General features: G+C 39.7%; 2 protein-coding genes across 4 annotated transcripts; both read left to right on the top strand.

Annotated features, from left to right (window-relative positions):
• Window positions 1-27: 27 nt before the first annotated feature.
• Window positions 28-3732, top strand: adprm (ADP-ribose/CDP-alcohol diphosphatase, manganese-dependent). The gene is made up of 3 exons (XM_032573487.1): window positions 28-761; window positions 1883-2002; window positions 2750-3732. The coding sequence occupies exons 1-3, from the start codon at window positions 197-199 to the stop codon at window positions 3034-3036; spliced, it is 972 nt and encodes a 323-aa protein (XP_032429378.1). The 5' UTR covers window positions 28-196; the 3' UTR covers window positions 3037-3732.
• A 723-nt stretch (window positions 3733-4455) lies between these two features.
• On the top strand, window positions 4456-19257 carry map2k4b (mitogen-activated protein kinase kinase 4b). 3 transcript variants are annotated; one of them, XM_032573485.1, is made up of 13 exons: window positions 4456-4609; window positions 6749-6784; window positions 8304-8336; window positions 10026-10086; window positions 11417-11591; window positions 11696-11815; window positions 12366-12485; window positions 12592-12643; window positions 12730-12857; window positions 13374-13451; window positions 13548-13696; window positions 13916-13961; window positions 15324-19257. In XM_032573485.1, the coding sequence occupies exons 1-13, from the start codon at window positions 4507-4509 to the stop codon at window positions 15435-15437; spliced, it is 1215 nt and encodes a 404-aa protein (XP_032429376.1). In that variant the 5' UTR covers window positions 4456-4506; the 3' UTR covers window positions 15438-19257. The 3 variants fall into 3 exon arrangements, with proteins under 3 accessions (XP_032429376.1, XP_032429374.1, XP_032429375.1); XM_032573483.1 differs by having other exon boundaries at window positions 9984-10086; XM_032573484.1 differs by lacking the exon at window positions 8304-8336 and having other exon boundaries at window positions 9984-10086.
• The last annotated feature ends 55 nt before the right edge of the window (window positions 19258-19312 follow it).

Below are 19312 nucleotides of genomic sequence, written 5' to 3'. Positions count from 1 at the left end.
GGGTGCTTTTATTTTGAAAGATTGCGGCCCCGGAAGTAGTTTTATTGTGCCGTACTAGTACACCGTAAAGCCTCGGCGTTACGTGTGTGTTAAAACATGGGATAGATGAGAAAACTGAGCGCTATGTAAAGGTGATCCAGGAAGCTGGGTCTCGGGTCAGTGCTGTCGCTCCCTCGGTGGACACAGGAGTCCCAGCATGGACCTCTGTCCACAACAACCGGCGCCGCTGTTTACATTCGGCGCGATCGCCGACATTCAGTACGCGGACATTGATGACGGATTCAATTTCTCCCGGACAACGAAGCGGTACTACCGGAGCAGCCTGCAGCTGCTGCGGAACGCCTTGGAAAGTTGGTCCCGCTCGGCTGTCAGGCCCGACTTCATCCTCCAGCTCGGGGACGTGATCGACGGCTTCAACAAGCCCAGCGGCGCCTCGCAGCGAGCGCTGGACGCGGTGGTGCGGGAGTTCGCCTCCTGCCCCGTCAAGGTGCACCACGTGTGGGGCAACCACGAGTTTTATAACTTCAGCAGGCGCCAGCTGATGGGGTCGCCGCTGGACAGCAGCCAGTACGCGGACCGGAGGCCGAAGCAGGGTGACATCTACGCCTACAAGTTTAGCCCGTTCCCCGGGTTTGTATTTGTTGTTCTGGATGCCTACGACGTGAGCCTGCTGGGCATACCGGAGTCCAGTGAACGTTATAACAAGGCCATGAATCTGATTAAGCTGCACAACGACAAGGAGGATCTCAACTGTCCGCCAGGTATATACCGGGAGAAAAATGGAATGTACATTTTGGACAAATGTACATCGGAAGTGAAAGCAAGGCTGTTACTTTTCTTTACAAAACTATTTAAAGCTGAACCTTTTTTTTTCACATTTTATGGTTAATGCGAAGTTCTGTGGCATTAACCATAGAACTGCGCAAATTGAAATTACGAAAATAAATTCGCTTAATGGAAACATGCAAATCTGAAAAAACCAAATTATTTTTCGAGGCGTCATGTCATTTCGCAGTACTGTCGGAAACGCTTTTGTTCGCGCCACATTAGTCACGTGATCAAGTTCCGGATGTTACTACTGGTGAAAACCATGACGAAGACGACAGGAAATAGTATGAGGAGGATGGGTTTCGTTTTTGTTTCTTTCTTTCTTGACAATGTGCAGCTGGCTGCACTGTAGCTTTCACAGCATGACATAGTTCATAAAACATTGTGTGCCATTTCAGCGTGTTGAATCCATAATGCTTCTGTCTACAGTGTCCCCAAAACGCCTCATACTAGACGAGAGCAAGTAAAGCAGCTTGTTGCTCAGTGATTTTAATCTCATTTCTTAATTCAGTGGAAACACCAAATTGTGCTTTTTCGACATTAGCAGAATATCAACAAGGACTTGCGCATATTTGTAATGGAAACGCAGCTGTTGTCACATTACAGCCACCAACTGCAATGTTTTAGATTTTTTTTTATTTGACATCCTCACACAAAGCAGTGTATAGTTACGGAGTGGACGGAGAAAAAAACGACGGCTGATGTTGCATTTAGCTCCATCCATCTTGACGAAAACCCGTCCCACAGCATTATTCAGTCACCACCGTGTTTCGCTGTCAGATTGGTGTACAGGCCGATGTACGGTGTCAGCTTTCCACGGCGTTTTGCGATAGAGGTTGAAGTAAAATTTTTATCCCATCCAGCGGGACGTTCTTCTGCATGTTTGCTCTATGCTCTACATTTCGCCATTTTCCTTCTGTGCTACGTTGTGTTGCATAAAGTCCTCAGAAGGTTGTGGTTGTGACGCAACAAAATGCAAAAACATTAAAAAGAGATCAAATCAGCCTAGCCAAGTGATTCGTGGACTTCAACATTTGCTGTGCCTTTTTCGCAGAGTTGCCGTGCCACAGTCGGTTTACGATGTTCAACGGCGGGTTCAGTCAGGAACAGCTGGACTGGCTGGACTCGGTGCTGTCCGTGGCGGACGAGAAACAGGAAAAAGTTATTCTCGTCAGTAAGTGAAAAAAACTGTTTCAAGTCTTCCTTCTTGAATTCAGAAATTCTTTTAAGTTAACAGAGAGTAAATATATAATTTGCGAGGTTTGTTATTATTTGAACATGCTAAAGAGTAAAGTCAAGTAAAATCTACAGGTGTTTCAGTTATCAGCGTGAAACTGTGGGAAGAATTGAATAATGAGTTACGTTTTTTGTGAGATTCTTTAACAGAGCCTTAAAATGTAAAATGATAAAAGCTTGATGTATATATGTATTGTGTAAACATGTATGCATGTAATATGAGCCTTTGTTGCAGGTACATACATTCATATTTAAATATAAGTGTGTGTGTGTGCCTACTTATGTATATGGACATCAGGTATCTTTCATTACTGTAATGAATGTAATGAATTCATAAACTCAGACTGCTGAGTATATGAATAGGTTAGCCACATATATTCCTTTTTTGGTAAATTATTGCTTCCCAACGTAGTATTTTGTTTTGGGTTTTTTTTGTAACGTTGCTAACTTATCATAAATAAAATGAATCTGGGATTTTTACCATCTGGCTACTAAGAACTTAACATTTTGACTGGGGCACTTTCCCGACGTTTATTATTATTATTTATTTATTTCAAAGAAATAACTTTTAAAAGTCTTTTTTTCCTCAGGCAGATTGAAAGGCAGCTAAAATACGGTCAGCTAAAAGTCACGGAAGGCAGAACCAAGTGATTCCAATTGTTTTACCTCTTGCTTCCTTACCTAGGTCACATTCCAGTGCACCCCGGTTCCACGGACTATGTCTGCCTCGCGTGGAACCACGAGGACCTCCTGGCCGTCACTCGCTCCCACAGCTGCGTGGTGTGTTATATGGCTGGCCACGCCCACAACGGCGGCTACTGCCTGGACACAGGCGTGCACCACCTGACGCTGGACGGGGTGATCGAGACCCGGCCCGACAGCGACGCCTACGCCACGGTCTCCGTCTACCCGGACAGGATGGAGCTGACGGGGAGCGGCAGGGTCATGGACCGGGTGTTTCTGTTTTCCTGATGACTCGGCCTATGTGGCGGGGGGACGGTCACGTCATTAAAATGTTCCGCACATTTTCTGCCGGATTTTCTGGGTCACTTTAATTGACGAGATGTACGTCTCGTAGCGGAAGACCGACAAACGAAGTAGGAATATGCAGCTTATTAAGCAATGTCTCCCAAAATGTCTTGCACTTGACTTTGAATCGAAAATAATGACGTTTGCACATTTATTTATATAGGAATATTTTCAAAGAAATTCATGACGGTGTTGGTTTGTATCCCACGGTACAGAACTGAGGTTCTACTAATGGGTAGTTATGCACTGACGTAAGCTCAGATCTCTAAGATTTTACTCTGGAAATCCGTGACTATAATAATAATAAAAACACATTTATATAATAAGTGTTGAGTTGAATGGAGGCAGCGTGTGATGCATTCACGTGAATTTGCTCGCATAACTTTTTTTCATACGAGTGTGAAGGTATGGTGTGCATCAACAGTTGGTTTGTGTATTTTGCATTTCCTTTCTTTACATTTGTGGGTGTAAAAAGAGTGACTTTTTAAATGTAACTTTAAAACATGGATTAACTGACTTTAAGTGGTGGGCTTCAGTAATTTGATGGAGGTAAAAAAAATTTAAAAAAATCACACTATTATGTTTGCAGTTTATTACAAGTATGTGATAAAGTAATTAAAATAACTTTTGTTAATCTGACTACATTTGAAAAAATATGTATGTTACTTTCACATTTTAGAAGGAAACCTGCAGTTCTACATATTCAAAGGTTATAAATAGTTCTTCCAGAACTTCTAAGTGGCAAAATAAATTGTTCCAGGGAAGGTACAGACACTTTAGGGGTATATGCTGGAAAAAAAAAAAGTTAACTCCCAACTCTTTTTTTCTTCTTGCGCCATAATGTGCATTTGGAAATAAAAGTTAAATTCTGGGTGTTGTTTTGCATAAAGTTAACCCAAACAGACTGATTTAGCGCAGATTTACCACTTGTCGTGACATATCCACCTAGAGAAGACCGAAAGACTCCTGTCTGATAACCCACGCAAGTCTATTCTTGCATTTCGGAGGTCGTGATTCGACTTGCACAGTCTTTTAAAAATGCTGACAACCCAACGTTGATTGAAGTGCATATGCATAAATAAAAAGCTCGGGTCATTCTTCTGTTTGGGTAAAATAAACCAGAAGACACAAAGATTAGTACAGAAAATTTTAAATAAAAGCATCCACATTTATTCAAAAAGAAGTTCATTTTATACAGAGAGAGTACAAGTCTCAGTATATCAAAAAGTATTAATGTTTCAGTATAAGGTGGTGGTAACCAGGATTTTCGACCGTCCTTAAAGGCAGCAGCGGCCCAGACGTGGCCGTGGTACAGCTGCTGCGTTCAAGTGACGCAGTGTCCCGTCTGGAGGGAGGGCGAAGTTTCACTCTCTGCATTGCAGCCCGAGCGCTGGCTGCCGCCGGAACACAACAATGGCGACTCCCAGTCCGAACGGCAACTCCACGGGCTCCGGCAATATTCTGGGAGCCACGTCGCATCACCTTCACCAACAGACACAGAGCAGCAGCATGCAAGGTAGGCGTTGACGGATACTCTCTCGGTCTTTTACCGTCTCCAGCGTAGATGGCCAACTTAGTCGGAAAAGATAGCTTGTGGCTTCCCTGAAGCTAACCCTCCTCCCCACCGTGGTCAAATAGGACTTATGTACATTTGTGTTTCCGGTGACAACGTTCAAAATAAAATACGTATACGTATCTTGTCATGAGAAATGTAAAGGACTTGTATGACAAATGAAATAAAAATGTACAGGGTGGTGACAGAGCACTGTTATTTCTTTGCAAAATCGCCAAACACCGTAAAATGTAGCATAGATATAAACATAAGTATTGTAGTCAAAAGTGTTTTAACTGTGAAAACTGTACAATGTACATTCTGTTGCAAAATTAATGTGCAGAGTGCAAAGACTTTGTATATATAATATATAGTACGCCATATTTCAGATGCTGTGCATTAAAATTCTTCGCAGTGTCATGCTTAAAAGTGCCACCACTAATTAGCAGTATATCATAACATTCAGAAAAATATATCAGAAATGTTTTTTTTTTTTTCTTGTTGTTATGACATAAAAATCTCATGCAAAAAGAAAAGCAAAAAATAGTTCACTGCTCAGTATACAACCGTAAAAACTTTTAAATATCAAAGAACGCCTTTTTAACGGCGGCTTTTATTTTGAATGTCTATTTGCGTAGTTTCCGCTTACGCTCTGGCTGATTGGGTTAGCTTGAAGTAGCTTAAACACTAACACGACTACTGTTTTCGCAACTGATGTTGAAGGGTTAACTGAGTTTTAAAGCAAACATTCCTGTTCGGATATATTGAAATGTTTCTATACTATAAGATACTAGTCGTTTGTATTCAGAAGTGTTCAGTGTAAAGATGAACTCAGCCTGGTTCTGACGTTAACTCCAATGTTGTTAGCACACTGTTGCTACAACAAGCACAAGGCCCTACTGTGAAATGAATTTCTCTCCCCAGGCAGGCCACCGTGACTTTACACCCCTGTCAGTGCCCGAGTCTTACGTCCAGGCTTGGCAAACACTAAACGTATTGCTCGTAGATAGTTATGTGTCGCTGAGTCATAACTCTTGTTTAGATGCTACTAGTCACGAACGTTTCTGTGTTGCTAACCCAACTCGGGAGTTATCGAAATTAAAACGCGCTAACATGAGGCACATTGTAAATGTTATCAAACAGTGTGTTCATTGTTGCTTGTAAACGTGCTTTGCTGCTAATTGATGAAACAGTGGGTTTAGACGCGGCTTAGCTCACGAGCTAACACAAGTTAGCAAGCAAGTTCCATTATCGGACAGGAAGCATATACCATGGGTTGGTAAAAGTTGCAGCCAGCTGGTCTTATTCATTTGTCATGGTTGGCTCTTCTTATTCTCCCCTCGCCCCCCCCCAAAAGTGAGAAATAGATTTCTATTAAGAAGTTCACATGCATTAATCAATGGGCAATTATTAATTTCATGCTTAAAATTATTGGTTTTTAAGCGAGTGTTAAAAAGCACAAGTTTGAAGGTATCTTGGATTTTCCCTGATCCACCCAGGATACAGAGTATTCATAAAAGGCTAAATCCTTCTTAGCATTTTCCCCTCCATCACACACATTTTGTAGCTGTCTGCAAACTTTTGGCCTAATTCTGGCTGGATATTTGACCATAAATGAGTTTCTCTACACCAACTTGGGATTTGTTTAGCCTTCCTGTTATCTGCAGCTCTCTTTAAGAAGCAGGATTAACAAAAAAAAAAAATCTTTCAAATTGAATGCAGTTTCCAATCTAAAATCTTCCTTCACCCTTTTTAAATAGCCACAGCCTTTCTATTACTGTGGTTATTGGTAAATCCAAGAAGTCTTTCAATTTGTCCAACAAGTCGTTCAGTTTATTTGAAAGATCAGTTCAAATAAATTGTTAAAGGCAGAAAGTATCATTGCATCCATGCCCTTGATTAGTTTATGCAAACTTCTGACCATAATTCCATAAAAATAAATTCTGAGAAACACATCAGAAAGACCCCCTGTCCCATAATGGACGCGTTTATGGCAGCTGCTGACGCAGTCTTGAGATGAACAGATCTAAGTTGCATGTCCTTACTCTGTGACCGATGTCTAGTGTGAAATGTTTTATCTAAACCTTGATTGGTTTTTTGCAGAAACCAACACCTGCTGGAGATGTCAAAATGAAACAGGTATTCACTTTTATTTTCCAAGGACTTAGCCTTCTTTTAGAGGATCTGCGGTTGTTATCTTTGTTTTTGTTGGCCATTTCTTGGCCAAGACACTCCTTCAGCTTTTCCTTATCCATACTCTGTCATTAATTTTCCCTTTTCTTCCACTTTTTATTTGTGGAAAAATTCACCTCCATCTTATCATCCTGTCTGCATGTTGCCAAGTTTTATTTATGGATGTTTTTGCATCCCTTATCCGGAGTTTGAAAAAAAAAAAAAAAAAGCTATTGTAGACGTCAGATAGCAACAATGTCTGCTTCAGAGACACACTACATTTTTCTAGTGTCTGTTGGAGAGAACCGTCTCATCCCAGCATACAGACTCCCAGTCTGGTTCCACTGGCACATGTCATTGCTCACAAATTCTAAACTAGGTTCCTACGCAGTCTGGAAAAGTCTGGGAATTTTACTGTTTTCCAGGTCTGGATAAGTATGGAAAAATTAATTACACCGACTTTATTTTTTTTCACCCTATCGTCTAAAAAATTCTGCTCCTCATTCCTCGTGTTTTTCTCTATTTCTATTATTCATTTTTGTCCTTCCCTCCTTCCATCTGTTCTTGTATCCTTCCTTTGTGCCTCTCTTCCTTTTTTGTACCCTTCCTTCAATTTCTTCTTTGTTTGTTTCCTTCCTTCCTGACTTTCTTTGTTGTGTATCTTCTTTCTTTTTTCGTTATTTCCACTCTGAGATTTCCAAAAGGCTGCCGACATCACCAAATCCATCATGACCCATAAGAGAAGGATAGAAAACTCATCAGCATAAAACATATTAACGTGTGTTGTAACACATTCAGCATTCTATACGTAAATATCTCACACTGACTATTTGGAAATATCCTAAAAATATCAGGATTTCTCACCAAAAACATGACTTTGCTTATGAGTGGGAGGCGCAACAAAAAAATAAAATGTTAGTATGTATGTACAAAATATTCCAAAATATATCTGTTTGTGTTGATATAGGGAGCTTGGGGCAGTTGCCCAGGGCGACCACAGAATAGGGGCGCACAAGCACCGATTATTTTAAATTAGCAAAATGCTGTTGCTTTTCTGTTTTTATGGCCAAATCTGCTTCCTGCTTCCTTTTATTACTTCAGAATAAGAGTCTCAAACATGGACATATGTCTAGCTGAAAAGCACACATTCATACTCATACTCCAGCAACTGGAGAGGGCCTCATGAGAAACTAACGGGGTCATTTTTAGCAGAAACGTTGTTTTATTGCCGGAGATAAAGTCATCTGCCAGTGGAACGTGACAAATGCTTCATTTTTGGTCTGAAGCTGTCAAAAAATAATCAAAACTAGCACCAGTCCTCTGTCCTCTCATTTTCCACACACATGTATGTAGCAGACCCACTGCAACCTGCCCTATATTCCACTTCCAGCACCCAGATTTGCTGAAAAACAACCCACTTACGCTGACATAAGCCCTGAGAAAATGTAGTAAAAACACTGCCTTTTTCCCCCTCCTTTTACTTCAGGGTTTCAGATAAGCCTGTCCGGAGTGCCCCAAAGTAAGCACTAAGAGTTTCACTCAAAGCACTCTGACTTCTACTCTATGTTGGAACACGTCAGTAGTCTAAAGTGGTTTCCACCCCATCCAGTGAGCCGTACTCAGGATTAGATACTTCTGATACCGTCATCCAAACAGGTGGTGGAAAACTGGGTTCAGAAGGGACCACTGTATACTACTGAAGGAGCCTGTGTGGTGTTCTGGTAGTCGGGTGGGAAGCTAGTGGAGGGGGGGATGTCTGTCCACTGTTAACTCTCAACACGGCCACCAAACATTCCTTTTGCACTGGGGGCTTAAAGGTTAAGGGATCCGTTTGCGCTCCAGCTGGTCGGACACGGCATGGCAAAGAGGACCCAGCACTTAACCTCAGCACCTGAAAGCGACACCCTCATCCCGGCGCCTGTGTTGAATTCACCCGAGTCCAGTCAAAGTGTCGAGTCATCGGTGCTGTTTGAGTGGTGGGAACGCTTTGGTAGAAAATTTTTATTAAAAAGGGAGCTGTTTGGGGGTTCTTGCACATTTTAATCGAACAGAGATTTCCAATGTCACCCCAGTGGTTTTCCAATAACGTGGACACACACTGCATGCCATTTGTTTGAGTTTTTTCTTATAGAAGTTTGTGAACATTGGGAACCTCTGTACACAGGGACATTCTGCTTCTGTTCGTTCTTCTGACTTTATGAGGAACTTCAGATAACCCCAAATATTTGTTTCTTTATATATTGCTTATTGGGCATTTGGTTATTTGGGCTTATCTCAAGTCAAGACACGCATTATGTTGCACTCTGTACACAGGTGCATCTCAATACATTAGAATATCCTCAATAGACTTGTCAATATAGCAAATTTTGCCGGGCGATAAACTGCCCCAGAAAGTATGGCGATAAACGATAATATTGTTGATTTGAGACAATTTTCAAGCGATAAAACTGTTACAGTTTTATAAAAACACTCCATATTGGAGTTGGAAAAGATAAAACACAACCAAAAACAATGAATAAAAACGACACACTCCCGAAACCATAACTATGAATTGTATGTAAACAAAATTGCCCTTGAAAAAATATGAATCATTAGAATGGAAATAATCTAACTTCATTATATCATGCCATTAATCAATTGCTGAATCATCAAACATTTCCTTTCATTTTATTGACTCAGATTAAAAAGAGAAACTCATGTACGACTTCATTTCATTGCACACAGGTTACAATATATTTTAATAATTACATTTTTATAATTACAGTTCAAGGTTGATGGAAAGCAACACGTTTTGTTTCTCTGAGTACTGCAGAAACCTAAAACAAAGAATGATTTTTATGAGAGACGTTATCTTAAGACCCACCCAATTGTGAGTAAGACGAAAGACTAAAGAAGAGTATTGAATTGTATTGTATTGAAAATACATTTTTGTGTAATATAACTACTCATTTTCATGAGCTGTAAGCCTTAATCGCCAAAAAGAATAGTAATAAAGTAATTCAGACTGTGTGCAATGAAGAGTTTCATGTTTTATTTAAATCACTGGTTCTACTCTGATGTATTGAGACGTGCTTGTTTCGGCTGTTGGCATCATCTGGCTGACCTCCCTCCTACTCTGTGTGGCAACCTGGATGTGTTTCTCTCTCTCTCTCTCTCTGCCAACCAGGCAAACGTAAAGCTCTAAAGTTAAATTTCGCCAACTCTCCAGTGAAGCCGACCTCCAGGCTTCCGCTTCATCCCACGGCTCCATCGTTCCAGAATCCTCACATGTAAGTAAAGGCTGGGAAGCCATGGAGGTTTGTTTTTTTTTTTAAATGTATTTTTACTTCCTTTTACTTGATTACACAGTTTGTTTAAATATGCCGTGACCGAAGGGCGCCCTCTAGTGGTAGCTTTTGTGCTAATGCCATTTTCAGCCTCAGAAATTCACTATAAAGAGAGACTTTCTGGAGATATTTCTTTATGCTTTTTCTATTGGCCAAAGCAAAGCTAATAATTTGCTAATGTATCCCTTGTTTAGCAGTTTTTGCCCATAGAGTATTTTTTAAAATTGTTTTACCTAATTGGTTTTAGTTCTAAATCCTGAACTCATTTAGTTCTTCCTGTTTCCATGCTAATGATAATTTGGCTAAAAAAAAGTTCAGAACCAACTTTTTTTTTTCAAACTATAGATATAACAAATGCTAATTTTAGTAGCTTTTTTGGCTGTTTAGGACAGAATGATAAAAGTATCAGAAATATCTATTATGCTTTTTCTCATTATTATGTCGGGGGTGTTTTTTTGTGTGTTTTTTGTTTCCGTCATTTCCCACAAACGTCAGCATCCCATAGAAGAAAATATATCGATTCTCTTTTTTGTAAATGTTTGATGTTTTTCTTTGTTTCAAAACCTAAAAACAGGAATATAATGGAATATAATGAATATCTTCCTATAGTAGATATTCATTAACATTTTTTGAAGTTGTCTTTCCACTAAAAGTTATGTAACGAGTTTTAATTAGCTGGATTGGGGGCAAAAAACTGCTTTTTGCTTTGTAAATGTCGCACGTCCCTGACCGAGATCATACAAGTGAATGTTTTATGGTATTTTCTGCCAGAATAAAAAAATGTTTTTTAACAGAATCTGATTAAAAAGTCTTTTTAACAATTAGCTTAAATTCCCTGCATTTATACATTAAGATAATAAAAATACAAAGGTTCAACAAAAAAAGTTGGTCTCAATGTTGGACCAATGTTCTTCTGGTGTCTTTTTTTGAAGTTATAAACTCGGACGGCGGCTTAACATCATAAAAAACTAAAGTCTTTAATCAGGATCTGGTAAAAAGGCTTCACATACACAGCGGCTGTTTAAAACAGAGTTTATAACTAAAGTTTGTGACTTTACAATAAAGCAAATGCTGACGACATCGTGGTAAGACTCCAAAATGTCTCTTTGGCTGTTAAAACTAAACGAGTTCGACTACGGCAACGGTTCTGGTTTTTCAGTATTAGTTTTCTTTTAATTCTCCTTCTAATTTCTTCCTCCTTCATCATCGTCTGGCCTCTGTTTTCTCGTGTCCTGTGCTTGGTGGCTAACCGCTCCCGCCTCCGTTCGTGCAGAGAGCGCCTGCGGACACACAGCATCGAGTCGTCCGGGAAGCTGAAGATCTCCCCGGAGCAGCACTGCGACTTCACCGCGGAGGACCTGAGAGACCTCGGGGAGATCGGCCGCGGCGCCTACGGCTCAGTCAACAAGATGGTCCATAAACCGACGGGCCAGATCATGGCAGTCAAGGTGATTCACGCCGACCGCGGAAGGACATCCGTGTGACGTGATCTGGACGTTTTCCGTTCGTATAGCTGACCGCGTTCGGTGCGTCTGTGTGAATTTCCCCCCAGAGGATTCGCTCCACTGTGGACGAGAAGGAGCAGAAGCAGCTGCTGATGGACCTGGACGTGGTGATGAGGAGTAGCGACTGTGACTACATCGTCCAGTTCTACGGCGCCCTCTTCAGAGAGGTCTAGAAAATCCACCACGATCTCACTTAAAGGGGCAGTATCACTTAAAATCGACTTTTTTTTTTTTTTTTAGCTTTACATCATGTTATAATGTTATTCCCTCATCAAAGACACGCCTGGAGTGTTACCTTGATACTTTCATTAATGTTTGAGAAATTCTTTAATCTCAATGGCAATGCCTGAGTGGACCTAGCCCCGCCTTTGAGTCAGAGCTCCTCCTCAGAGCTGTAGTTTCCAAGCTTGAGATGTTGTGATGACTTCCTGAAGGCGGAGTTTCAGAAAGAGCATTAGTTCTTAAAGAGACAGAGGCCCAATTTCAAGGCATTAAATGAGGAAGTAAAATTTCTTTTCATAGTTGACATATAGAGGATTTATTTAACATCTTAAGTTAACATAGTTACTTGATTATGTTACAAAATGACACTATATTCCTATAAAATGAATAACACTGCCCCTTTAATCTTTAAAATATACTGTGCTATTAACAGTTAGTGTTTGTATACTTCCTGCTGTTGTAACATTTCTTCTCTTCTTCTTGCTTTTTTTTCAGGGCGACTGTTGGATTTGCATGGAGCTCATGTCTACCTCATTAGACAAATTCTACAAATATGTATATTGCGTATTAGATGATGTCATTCCAGAGGAAATATTAGGCAAAATAACATTAGCTGTAAGCAACCGTGTCACGTTTTCCTCCTTGCAATTTACATGGAACAATTCATGAAAATGACCTGACGGTTTGATTTTTTTAAAAAATTTTTTATTTTTTTTAACAGACCGTTAAAGCACTGAATCACTTAAAAGAAAACTTGAAAATAATTCACAGAGGTAAGAGTTGTATTTAGTTTTTAGCTTCAGTACCTAACGTTCGCTTTAATTTCTATCAGATTGACTCATTTTTCCCGTCCTGGCAGACATCAAACCTTCCAACATTCTAATGGACAGAAGGGGAAACATCAAACTGTGTGACTTCGGCATCAGCGGCCAGCTGGTGGATTCCATAGCCAAGACTAGAGATGCAGGCTGCAGGCCTTACATGGCAGTAAGTGCCAACCGCTTAACCTTCAACTGAATTTGTGGCTCGTTTAATGTGCACGAATTAAAGTTGGGCCCATTTATTCAGCGCTAAACGCACCTTAGAGATTTTCAGACAAGGAGAAATGAACTTCTTTAAGCTTTTTTAACGTGTTTTACTATCAAAGCTAAAAGAAAAAATAACAAAATTTTAACAGGTGTAGTTCGCTTTGGCCTAATTTAATAGTTTCCCTTGCCTTTACTACTGTTTATCTGAAATTAGTCATTTGTTCTTGATCACTGAATTGACTGGAAAACTTTAGAATCTGGAACAAAAGATCAAATGTACATATTTAAACCAAATTCTCTACTGGGGATGTGTTAAAAGTGTCAAAACGTGATTAATTTTTCTCTTGTAATTTCAATATTTTTGAATTCACAACTGATCTAGTTATCGGGTAATTAACCTAAAATAAAAGCCTAAAGAAAACTGCCCTATCTAATCTATTTTGTGTGAATATTTGCTTCTTTTTTTTTCTGCCAGCCTGAAAGGATAGACCCCAGTGCTTCCAGACAGGGCTACGACGTCCGCTCCGACGTTTGGAGCTTGGGAATCACCTTGGTAACCGATAAGATCTCCAGATCTGATTTTAAACCGCAGCTCAAACGAGGCCGGTAAGGGTTGCTCATACTGTTTTTTTTTTTTTCTTTCTTCCAGTATGAGTTAGCCACAGGAAGATTCCCATACCCCAAGTGGAATAGTGTTTTTGATCAGCTGACACAAGTGGTGAAAGGAGAGCCTCCACAGCTCAGCAACTCGGAGGAGAGGCAGTTCTCCCCAAAGTTCATCAACTTCGTTAACCTATGGTGGGTGTCATTGCAGGAAACATTCTTGCCTCGTTTTGTTTTTAGCTTCCCCAGAACAAAAATTGGATGCTGGTGATTTTAGGGTCAGATTTTTCCCCTGGAAAAGCCTCCCGCTTTCCTTCCATGCCTTTTCAGTTTCCGGCGTGTAAAATCTGACCTGAGCTCTGCTTACGGTGATGGATAATCAGCTCTTTTTTTCTTTCTTTTTTTTTTGTGCAGCCTTACAAAAGACGAGTCAAAGAGGCCAAAGTACAGGGAGCTTCTGGTGAGTGCCCTTTCATTAGCTTTGTTAGGTTTGTTCAGGAGCTGGATTGAAAAGAGTTTGGTCATAATTTGAAATATTTTCTGTTGTTAAAGGCTAACAGGTTGTGGCAGAGGACTCGTTCCTTTAGTTCAACTTCTGAACTTAAAGATGTCACAAAATATTTTGTAAAACTCATTTTGATATGACAGAGCTGTCTAAGAATGCTAAAGACATGTTTTAAGTATCTAGTTTAAAAGTAAGTTAGTCTTTTCAGCATTAAATTTAAGCAGGGGTGTTGGCAAATGTTGTTTAATGATTTGAATTTGAAACTTATTGATATATAGAGCATTACTGCAGTTTTTATTCTGCTGTCAATCTCTGTTAAAGCAACTTTCCTCGCAACACCAGCCGACAAAACAACAGGCAAACACACCCGCAACAGTAGTTCTCTAAATGGTTGTCGCTGAGTAAAATTTGGTATTCAGCTATAAACTATTCTGACTTCTGAAGGAATGCCTCAATGGAGTTTTAAGCAATTCATTTTCTTATTTCCTGCAGTTGGTAGATGTACTGCAATTCTAATAGTAGCATTTTTATGGTCAGAAATAACGAGGCCATCCTGCCTACGCCAATGTTCTTTAAATACTTCCAAAAAAACGACCCACCAAGCTAGTTTTTGTAATTCAGGTATTCAAATAATAACAAAAATGCAGAAAACTAAACCTGTTTGTACCAACGTCGATATTTACTGTTGTTTTTGCTTTTTTTGTTGTTGTTGTTGCTTTTTTTTAATGTCTCTTCTGAACGTGTCTGAAGTGTTTTTGACAAGAGTGCCAGATTTTTATAAACTTTTTTTCAAAAGGGAGATTGTCAAAAGCCTTTGGGGTGGACTAGATGGGTTTATGAAAATCAAGACACAGCAGCCTAATTTTGCAAAATCACACATCCATCAAACTTGACTTCAACGCTTTTTTTATTATTATTATTTAAAGTAGAAATGTGTGCTGAAGAAGTGATGGAAAAGGAAGGCAGTGTGAGGGGAAAAGCATGAACTTAAGTAGTTTTGCGGTAATTTTTAACAAACCCAACACTCCTTTAGCCATTCTCAGGAACTTCTTTTGAATTTTTTTTTAGGTTATTATTTCTGAATTATTGCCACCTGCTGGTACAATCATGTAGAACAATAGTTTTTCTTCTCAAAAACAAAGGAAAAAATATCCAAAATAGGGAAACTGGGGCACAATTACAAATACTTACACCTTTAATGACTTTCTGTAGGCATTTAGGCCATATTTAACCCAAAATTTGCTCACCCAACCTGGAGCCATTTTGATCTGAGCGACAGCCGAACGAGCCTGAAGCTTCTTGCCTCCTCTCTCCCAGAAACACCCGTTTATTCTGATGTACGAGGAGCGCTTCGTGGACGTGGCCAGCTACGTGTGTCGCATCCTGGATCAGATCCCCGCCTCGCCCGTCTCCCCTATGTACGTCGACTGATGCCAAGAAGAGCATTCCCATCGGAGGAGGAGGGAGGGGTCCTTTAACGTCCAGAGTGGGGTGGTACACTAAGCTTTGTGATGCGATGCTTGTCAACTTAGCCTTCAGTTATGTAGGATCACCTGTTTGTTCACACGTTCCAAAGAACAAAGGAATTAAATCCAAACTTCCCAGTGCAATGAAATGAAAATCCCCCAAAAAAGAGAAACATTTTCCAGTCATTTTAAGATCCCAAAATAATCTCTTCCACGTTAAAGCAGAGACACTTGAAGCAGCTTCTTTGTCTTAGTAAAGCGCAATGCATCTTTTTATGTGACACAAAGAATAGAGTATACATATATACATGGAATCTATATATATATATAGATATATATATACTTGAACTTGTTCACAAAAATCTACCAAATGAAATTGTGTGGAGCTTATGATGTATGAACAGAACAGCAAACTAACGGATTGTACGTTGTATGCATATTGTCTTCGCCTAAAATAACGACTTGTATGGATTATTGCTGATACACCTTGCTGTCTAAAAATCACACATTTTGCTGTGAGCACCGTCACACACAGTCAATGAATGGATATGCAAATGTTTCTTTTCGGAAAGCTAATGCTAGCGGGGCTTTACTTTTTTTTTTTCCCCCTAATATGCAATCTGTGACGGCTTGTCTTAAATGTTTTATCTTCTTACACCTACTGCAGTGCTGGGCTCAGTGTGTGAGCTTTGACCTTTTTGTTTAAGTCACTTAACTAGGTATGTACTATTCCAGAAGAACATTTTCAGTTAGCTATTGATGCTAACCACCCAAAACAAAGTGCACACAGTCAGGTAAGCTGTTAGTTAATGGCGGAGACACAGGAAAAAAACAGCATTGTTGTACAAGACGCTTTACCAAAAAGAGAAGAAGTTTATTATAAAGACTTCTGGGAAAGATAAACTCAGCTAGTATTGAAATTAGGAGCTTTCTGTGATGTTAAGCCTTTCACATAGCATGTTGCTAAATCCTATTTCTCCATAAACGTTTCGTAAAGGCAAGCGCCTAACAGTTGACACATGGTTTAATTTTTAGGTTTGTTACATATAAAGCTGTTAGTCTCTGGATCTTTGATTGATATTTTTTCAATTTGATTAAATATGTGACCTGTAGTTGTTACTTTTTATCCAAAGAAACTTGCAAAGCATTGAAAACCAAACATTTAACCAAATAACTTAAAAAAAAGAACCAAAGGCCTGTTTTCTCTGAAAACAGGTTTTATTTGCTAATTGTACATTGACATGGAATATATACATTAATAATTTAAACCTACCAAAAGTTGTTAGCTTACCAGTGTTATATAAATTCCTTTTTTAACACTCTTGCTTTTGACTGGCTATCATAAATACCATAAGTTACAGTTGGTTTAGACATACTTGCTTCATAGCTAAGTACCAGACAACGAAGAAATTATGTTTTCTGTTTTTATATAAATGTAGTACAAATGAAAATAATCCATACTAACAGTGCTTTTATTTATTTTGTCACAACTAGCTAACAAGCGGCCTAATTAACTAGAACTTGCATCTGGGTTAGCTAGCTGTTTACTACAGCTACTTAGGCCGCTTGTTAGCTAGCTGTTTGCTACAGCTAGTTAGGCCGCTTGTTAGCTAGCTGTAGCAAACAGCTACATGCTAGTGTGTTTGCTAATTTAGCAAAAAATTATACAGTTTCCACCTTGTTAGACCACAAACTCTGTAGCAAACAGCTAGCTGACAAGCGGCCTAACTAGCTGTAGCAAACAGCTAGCTGACAAGCGGCCTAACTAGCTGTAGCAAACAGCTAGCTGACAAGCGGCCTAACTAGCTGTAGCAAGCAGCTAGCTGACAAGTGGCCTAAGTAGCTGTAGCAAACAGCTAGCTAACCCAGATGCAAGTTCTAGCTAACAGAAATTTTAGCTGACTGTTAGCTAGCTAAAGCTGTCACATCTAACAGTTAAATACATTATAAACGGATAGTTGATATGTTTTGCCAATTTAGCAAAAATTATATAGTTTCCACCTTGTTAAACCACAAACTCTGTTCTATACATATTAGTGCATTTGTTGAAAATTATAGAAGGTTCTGCTTCAAAGTCACGCTCATAAAGCTTCATGAACATTATCACCAGCTGATTTCTGAAACAGGAAGACGCTTAGTTCTGTGACTAAAACAATAAGGCAACACACACAGAGAATCAAACCTTAGGTTAATCCAATACTACATTGCCTGATGTAAAGTTACTTTCGGATGTTGTTTTCACTGATGTAAATAGATATGTATATAGCCATCCTCACCTGCTGTTCTTGGCAGGTTCTGCTCAGATCTTTTAATGCTCGTTCCTAAAACATGGTGATCATGTCAGACAGGAGAGGAGATGTGGCTTCGTACTGAGAAATGTTACCATATAGACTGGTTTTTTTTGTTTGTTTGTTTTTTCTCCTCAACAGCCTGTCTTAGCACTGTACAGTCAAACTCACCCATAATGCTCACAGATCCTCCATGCTGCCACATACAGGCATGCAGTAGTAACTACAGCTCCACATGTTCTGACAGCTTCTTTCTGTCAAATAAAAGAAATAGACGGAACAACGGTAAAATGCTGCTAATCACATGCTACCAACTTCCATACCACAACTGTTGAGAGGAGGAAAGACTCTCCTCGCTTCGTCTCCCGCCCTTTGACCCCTCAGGTCACCCTGGAGCCTGCATGTCCTCTGGTGATCCAGCATGCGTCTGGGCTGAACCCATCATGCCATTTCCTCGCCTATCAATTTGTTTGACCCAAACGTGTCATAGCGTCCTAGAACAGGTCCGACCACGAAGACCCGAGAAGAGCAGTCAGACTTCAAGGAGGTAGCTTCTCAACAAAACACTTAATGCAACACTATAGAGGTCCATCATCCAATAAATTTAAATGTGTAGGAAAATATATGATAAATAATAATAAAATTCTCATTGTGTTAAATCTAGAGTGAAATTCACTGGTTTTATCACCAAATATGCTGCAGTTTCTGAGAAGCAAATGGATGCTGCCATTGTGGCTCAAATCCAAAAGGAAGTGGTATTCTTGATGAGGTTGATTTATTATTTTTGGCAGTTTATTCTCATCTGAGTCACATCTGGGTTTTTTTTTCTGTGACGTTGAGCCAAAAGAAATGTTTTCAAATACTTTAGTGGTGCTTTAATAGTAAGAATGTAGAGGATAAAACCATACCAGCACCCTTACCCTATATGACATTAGAAATGGGCTGTATGCTCAGTTAAATGGTTGTACAATTCAGCTATAGCAGTTTACAAGATTAGTTAAATAGTATTAGTCTGCTGGAGTATTACTGGTATCGTTACATTTGGGATAGTCAATGAAAATGCATATGTTTGGTTTATTATGGGTCTCTACAGCCGTTAGCTGTGCCATACCTCCCATTGTGTGGGTGTACATCGCGTCATTTTGTTAGGAACAGTGAACGGTCTTTTTTTTTTTTTTTTTACCTGTTCGGGAAAGCAAAACATTAACAACCACCAGATTAAATTCTGTCATAAGGAGTTCTTGTCAGGCCTGTACTTTTCGTCTCCTTCCGGAATGGCAGTAGATGGCGCCGTTTTCCCTGCAGATCTGCGGGGTTTATTCTGCGTTTCCAGGAAGTTCACTTTGCCACTGGCGAATATGAGTCTGCAGGGTACATGTTGTACAAATTGCAATTTACCAGAATGTTCATATTAGAATATAAGATGATATTAAGGGCAATGAATATTATAAGGTATGTTTATTGAGGGTTACAATAAAAGTTCCCCATGAAAAAGACTGAAAATGTGTCTGTCTGGTTGTGTGCTGCTTAGGAACACGGATACAAAAAAGAA

This window comes from Xiphophorus hellerii, chromosome 10, assembly GCF_003331165.1.
Source record: "Xiphophorus hellerii strain 12219 chromosome 10, Xiphophorus_hellerii-4.1, whole genome shotgun sequence".
NCBI classification, from domain to species: Eukaryota; Metazoa; Chordata; class Actinopteri; order Cyprinodontiformes; family Poeciliidae; genus Xiphophorus; species Xiphophorus hellerii.
Note: the sequence above shows the minus strand (reverse complement) of the source record. Positions and strands in the feature narration are given on the sequence as shown.